Genomic DNA, 7,094 nt, shown 5'->3' with positions numbered 1-7,094 from the left:
GGCCCGGAGGGAGGAGTCTGCTGAAAAGAAGCGGGCGGGAGCATTGCGCGTCCGAGCCTTTGTGTTTCAGCTCTAATATCTCACATATCAATAATTCAACGCGCAAGAAGAAGACCCCGCGCTATGTATTCATCTGCGCTTCAACTCGACAAGGGCCTCGTACCGCTCTCGACTGGTTATTCGATTACGGAGTGACAAGAAGGCGCGGGGAGGCTTGAGCCGAGAGGGGGGGAAAAGTTAACAGTGGGAATGACTGGGTAAAGGGGGACTCTTCATTAAAACATAAAAAATAAACGGGTAAACCAAACCTGTCTTTGACCTTTTCCAATACTTAGAGAAATACACAAGAGGTTTAATTCAAGAACGAAAAGGATTTGGTCATTTTAATAGGCTAAATTTTGCGGAAGAGAAGAAGTACTATATTATCTATCAGAAAACTATACCTTTCTTTGTGCGGGATCCAGCAACGAAGTGCATAGTGAAATTGCCGTAATGTTGACGCTCCTACTGGGTGCAGTGTGGCTAGTGACTCTAGTGAACGCTCAAAACGAGACGGAACCCATCGTACTCGAGGGGAAATGTCTGGTTGTTTGCGATTCCAACCCAACTTCCGATCCCACCGGGACCGCGCTCGGTATATCGGTGCGCTCCGGGAGTGCCAAAGTCGCTTTTTCCGCGGTGAGAAACACAAACCACGAGCCCTCGGAGATGAGTAACCGGACTATGGTCATCTACTTTGACCAGGTAACTTTCACTGAACTGTCTGTCTGCTTTATCATACTGTATGACTGACTACCTTGGTCATGGAGAGCGAGTGTCTGGAGGGGGATTGGTTAACTGTTGTGAATCTATTTTAAAAAAGCTAACTGGCTATTCTATTCGTGAGGTGGAGAATGGAGGTTCGCTGTTTTAGATATATATATATATATATATATATATATATATATATATATATATATATATATTAGATGTATAGATAAAGACAGTTGAAAGTAGTCAGCCTTTGAATATTTAAGTTCCTTTTGATGATATGAAATGAAGTCTGACATCTCTCCAAATAATGTAATACCATGTCACGAGGGTGAAGTATTAATCCATGCTACTCCATATCTCAAAAGGTTAATCGCCGCCAAATGGCTATTCAATTAAATTAAATGTTTCTGCTTGGGCGGATTTGGATCTCACTAAATTTGTCATTTGAGCCTCAAAACTTCATCGATGGATTCATTCCAAAATTTATTAACTTGGTTTCTGTAATTGTTTTAATTTGAAACTAACAAAGTTATAGTCAAATGCCATCTGAGATACAATATATCAGGCTGCATTGCGTGATTTCCTTTTATCTGTGTAATTTAAAGACATTATAAAGCATTTATACTATGACAACGACGAGTGTCTTTGATGTTAGTGTGTCTTTTCCCTTTTTACATTCTTTCTCTCTTCCCCAGATACTTGTAAACGTTGGTAAGAATTTCGACGAGGAAAGGAGCAATTTCATCGCCCCGCGCAAAGGGATTTACAGTTTTAATTTCCACGTGGTGAAAGTGTATAATCGTCAAACGATCCAGGTCAGTCCACTGTAAGCCTACAAATAATGAATACTTTATTTAATATGTGCGTGCGTGTGTGTGTGCGTCATTCACGCACACCCGCTGGTAGACCTCATAAAAGTTGAAGTACATTCAAAAACGATTCCCCTAGAAATAATTTGTAGATTTGTGAGATGTCATTCCCCAGAGAAAATGGTAGTTTGCAGATGAAAGTCAGCCACTGCATCATAATTAATCGATAAGCGTATGGAGCCATTTTGGCGCAGGAACAGCCAGTTAGCCAGTACAGTAGCTGCGGGTGCGGTTTCTGGACCTTGGACAGCGGCAGCGTAGAACTCCCTCTGTCCTGCTGCGTAACTTGGCGTCTGCATTTGACAGCAAGTGAAAAGTCTAAACAGGTCCAAATAGACCATACCCAAACAACTTCACATACACATATTTTGCCGCGCAAATCCATCGAGCAGCGACTCACAACTCATGTTCCCCATGTAAGGACCACAAATGGAGAAGCCTAATCCTTTGGTGCGATAAATAAGCGAATACACTTGATCAGATGTAACCCTCTTTAAATAACATTTAACACAGACTACGTGGCTTTTAAAACTAGCCCCTCTTAATTAGATTGCATATTTCACTAATTAAACCCTGGTCTAATTATGCAGTGAAATCCACAGGGCTACAGTATTACATTCTCATATTCATCTCATATTGTACAAATTACAGACACCTGACTCATGCAACTAACTACAGTACACTAAAACATATTTCACTGTTAATTATTTTGTCACAAAAGATATAATGACTTTAAGATAACAAATGTAGCATCCTCCATATATCTGGAAATCAAATCACAAAAAGGAGACGATTCACAGCTCAGTTCACTAGTCCAACAGCCACAACTGCCGTGTTAAAAACTCACACTGTTTGATTGCCTTAGAACCGTGTGTCAAGTGGATACAGAGGGAGGGAAGAAGAGCGGGAGGGAAGGAGAGAGAGAGAGAGAGAGAGAGAGAGAGAGAGAGAGAGAGAGAGAGAGAGAGAGAGAGAGAGAGAGAGAGAGAGAGAGAGAGAGAGAGAGAGAGAGAGAGAGAGAGAGAGGGAGAAGAGAGAGAGAGAGAGAGAGAGAGAGAGAGAGAGAGAGAGAGAGAGAGAGAGAGACATGGATTTACATTGGTTGAGATAGAGATTGAAAATGTTCCAGTTTCTTTCTAGAAGGATGTGGACACAGTAGTGTCTTACAACTCCAGTGTTTTGCTATTGAAGGGGGAATACAGGCATTAGCATCTTGAAACATCCATAAATAGCTCACCTCCTCATAAGCATACACCATGGTCATTGAGTGTTACACATGAGCCCCAACTACAAAGTACTAAACCCTGCAAAAATCTATTACCCAACTAATCAATAACAGTAGTTTAGTATGAGTTCCTATACTAGTGATGGAATTTCAGGATTTTGTGCACTGGCCAGCGGAGCATGTAGACCACAGTTTTTACTAGCCTTGGTCCAAAATCTGTGCTAGTTGGGCACATTTTCTACTAGCCCAGTCTGAAAGGTACTTGGCTCGTGCTTGCAGACTTTAGAGGGCTAGCTTCATTTAATTTATGTAAGAGTAAGCAAACAGCCATTCAAACTGACAGTGAGATATGAAGGCGACAGGACCTCACACTATACGGGATGGGGGCTCTTGAGACCATCCTCCACATGCATTGAAGGGAAATTTCACAATTCTTCAACTTTGTATTAATCATCTCCAGCATAACCCCAACATCAACATCTGTGAAAATGGCACGTTTCTATGTTTTGTAGTAAAAAAAAGGCAGAAGAAGATAAGCGTTTCCATGACATCATCAACCAATTAATAGACAATTAGTAGGCAATTGGTAGGCAATGCCTACTCACAATTGGTCAAACTCACACGATGCACACCGATGATGTCATTGGAAACACTTATCTTCCTCAATCTTTTTTACTACAAAACATAGAAATGTGCCATTTTCACATATGTTGATGTTGGCGTGATGCTGGAGATAATTAATATGAAGTAGAAGTTTCCCTTTAAAAGAGAAGCTGATGTGAAGATTGCATAAGGTATTGAAATCATGTGAGCACATGAGTGTTTATTATGAGCCACCATAACCGCTGTAAAAATATGTGCATTTTTTTTAGCACTCTTCTCCATGAGTCTCCCTTATGCAACTTTGATCAAGTAAAAAAACTTTTTTAAGTGCACCATACTTTTAAAGATGACTTCTCTCAAATAAATGACATTTCTAAATATATCCTTGCTGTCCACTGGCCAGTCATTGTGTCTCCCTTCACCGAGTAGAGAGAAAGTGGTCTGTTGTCACGTCACTGCTGTCATCTGTCTGTTTGGACAGGAAATTATGTGTCATGAGAGGACAATGTCTTCTTTTTCATTACAGCTAAGTGCTGCATTAAACTGTGGGTGGAAACACACTCACCAAATATATATCTAAAACTTCTCTCTCTGGGCTTAATTGGGTGCTTACGCGTTAATGAATTCAGCAGCTCAATGGAATGCTGACACCATGCACCAGCCATTATGCCATTTACACATTACACTGTAATTTGCAGTGGCTGGCGTGATTGAGTGATGGTGTTTTTGGGGAAGGGGTGGTGATTATAAGACTCACAGAGAACACTGAACACAGGCCTCAGTCAGGCTGTGAGTTGGTACACGTGGTCTGTGTTCCTCACCCTCTCACCCTTCTTCCTAGCCTCCCCCTCATTACTCTGCTGAGAACAGGACCATCCTGCCACTGTTCTGTCACTAGTTTATTAGTTCCATACATCACTGCCACAGAAGAGGGATTTCCCCCAGTTTGACCATCCAGCTGATCGAGGTTCCCTCTCCCCTCCTCAGTGTGGGTGGGACGGTGCTGGGTGGGAGCTGAGTGAGTCTCCCCTGGGCCCTGGCTGGGTGGGAGTGATGTATGTAGAGGCTTGGGCTTCCTCCAGTCCACCTCCCTGCTCACTGTGGACTCATTTAGCACACTGAACAGAGGCTGCTCTGTCCTGCCTCTCTTAGATGACATCTCTCTTGCTCTATCTCAGTCTAAAACCTAGCACCTCTTAATCTTTCAGGCCTAAGATGAGTGTTTTGCACTCTTATTCATGATTTAGATGGTGTCTATTTAAATGTTAAGGGCATGTATCAGTCAATGGGTGTTTTTACTCTTCTCTCTTAAACTCGGCACAAGGAGGGTGAACCATGCATGAGTCTGAATTAGTGAAATTATGTAATGTTCATGTCTGAGTCCTCTGTGTTCTAGTATTGTGTGTGTGTGTGTGTGTGTGTGTGTGTGTGTGTGTGTGTGTGTGTGTGTGTGTGTGTGTGTGTGTGTGTGTGTGTGTGTGTGTGTGTGTGTGTGTGTGTGTGTGTGTGTGTGTGTGTGTGTGTGTGGAGCTGTGGGTGTATTTAACCATCTGTAACTGTAGTATATGTCCTCTTCTGTAGGTAAGCCTGATGCATAATGGATGGCCTGTGATCTCAGCCTTCGCTGGGGACCAGGATGTGACTCGTGAGGCTGCCAGTAACGGAGTGCTGATCCAAATGGAGAAGGGGGACCGAGCCTACCTCAAACTAGAGAGAGGAAACCTCATGGGGGGCTGGAAGTACTCCACATTCTCTGGGTTCCTGGTCTTCCCCATGTAGAAGAGAGGAGACTGGAGGGACTAATTCTTCTGAGCTCGGCTGCTTGGGAGACTGGAGACAGAGAGAGAGAATGACAGATATAGAAAGAGGGAGAAGAGATGAGAGAAAAAGATATGGGAGAGGAAGTTAAAGAGATGAGTAGGGTATAATTAGTTGGGAAGGCTCTCCAACACACTCACTCACTCCGCTGCCTGACTACAGCTCTGGACAGCCAAAACTTTTTTATCCTCAGAAATACTATAATTTAAAAACATTAAAGAGAGTAAAACCTAGAGGCCAAGTCCACCCCTTCCCCCGCTTCATCTCTTTCTGCATCTGCTTTGAGGAATGTGTCTATATTACCTACAATGTCAGAGAGCTGCATCGACCATGTTTCCACATTCTGTATGGCCATCCATCCCCATCCATTTTCTGTGACTACATTTTTATTTGTTTTATGTCTGTGTACAATACATTTTCTACATCCCATCCACTTCTGTCATTTCAAGTCCAGACAGATACAGTACTGTACCATCAAGTCCTCCTCACTCACCACCCCATTTCTTTATGTTTATTGATCCCCTGTTCAATAATCCTTCTGTCCTTTACTCCTCTCCTGTTCTTTTATCCTCCCCTCTGCTGCTCTTCTTTCTAGCCTTCTCCACCCAGTAAGGATTGGGTTGTCATGATTGCTTTGTCATGATTGGATGATTTCTGAAACTCTAAAGACTCTTGCTGTATACTGGACATATATAAAATCTGAAAGTTTCTATATGATATAATATGTGATTAACAGAACATGGTTGAATATCTGTGTTTCCGTATTTTAATGTTAAAAATGAGTGATTGTGTGTGGATTATGAGGCTGCCCTTAACTACTGATGCTTCTTGTTCTTGTTTCGGTCAAAATGTGGCTAAACTCAAACTATACCAGAAAAACTATATAGGAATTTTATTCTGATTAATTAACTGTAAAATACATGTGAATATTTAGAAGAGACAAATCCTCCCTTTTATTTACCAATCAATCAATTTATCTATTGTTTTTTATTTGCATTTATCCAATAAAATATACGTGGTACTTTTATTTTTCTTAAACCTAATCCGAAACTCTCGATTAATTTGCTGAAACCTAGTTGGCATAACATATATGACCGTCTCTCTATCCATCTCCCCATCTTCCAATGAATTCCAAAAATTTGTCTGGAGTAAGTGATGATCAAGATGTAATGTGTGTGCGTTTGTGTGCGTGTTCTTGAGAACCAAAGAACTACGTTGATGTTCTTTATTTGTGTATGGCGGTGTGTGTTGTTCCCAGTGATGTTGTGCTGCCTGCCTGGCCCAAGATCTGTTGTAGTGAGAGAGATTCAGTCTGGTGATTGGGTGCTTCCACCACTCTTCTCTTACTGCTGCTCACTCTCAAGACTTTAATGAGCTCCTGGGGGGAAATTAGTGCTGGTATAATAAGCTCTACTGCTTATACAAAGATCATGTTGTGTTCATTTCTCCCATTTTCTCTTTTGCTCTCTTCATTCCCCTTTTCTCACACTTTCTACTTCCTAATGATAAACATTTAAAGAGAAGGGAATGGAATCTTGACCATGTGGTTTGTTTTTATGTCTTAATGATGACATAATCTTGTTTATCTAGGTATTTATGGGTAACCTTTTGGTATGACCTTTAAAAAATATATGTTTATCACCTATTAGTTTATGAATTTAGCTTGTGCGTACAGAGCTTTTGTTGCTGGGCGGTCAATCCAAGGTCTACTTCCTCTAACATAATTTTATTGAGGGTGATGGACTGAAATGTAATTGTCTACAGCATGTCACAGCCTAGCAAGCAGGGTGTTGGGGAGACAGCCAGGCTGGCACCCACCCTACCTC

The 7,094-nt window shown here is 41.7% G+C and overlaps 1 protein-coding gene across 1 annotated transcript; it reads left to right on the top strand.

Annotated features, from left to right (window-relative positions):
- The first annotated feature begins 23 nt into the window (after positions 1 to 23).
- Positions 24 to 6,311, top strand: LOC118371469 (cerebellin-1). The gene is made up of 3 exons (XM_035756911.2): positions 24 to 744; positions 1,449 to 1,568; positions 5,032 to 6,311. Exons 1-3 carry the CDS (start codon positions 493 to 495, stop codon positions 5,227 to 5,229), a joined length of 570 nt encoding a protein of 189 aa, XP_035612804.1. The 5' UTR covers positions 24 to 492; the 3' UTR covers positions 5,230 to 6,311.
- Positions 6,312 to 7,094: the final 783 nt, after the last annotated feature.

This window comes from Oncorhynchus keta, chromosome 22 (assembly GCF_023373465.1).
Source record: "Oncorhynchus keta strain PuntledgeMale-10-30-2019 chromosome 22, Oket_V2, whole genome shotgun sequence".
NCBI classification, from domain to species: Eukaryota; Metazoa; Chordata; class Actinopteri; order Salmoniformes; family Salmonidae; genus Oncorhynchus; species Oncorhynchus keta.
The sequence above is the reverse complement of the archived record's forward strand: the minus strand, read 5'-3'. Positions and strand labels throughout refer to the sequence as shown.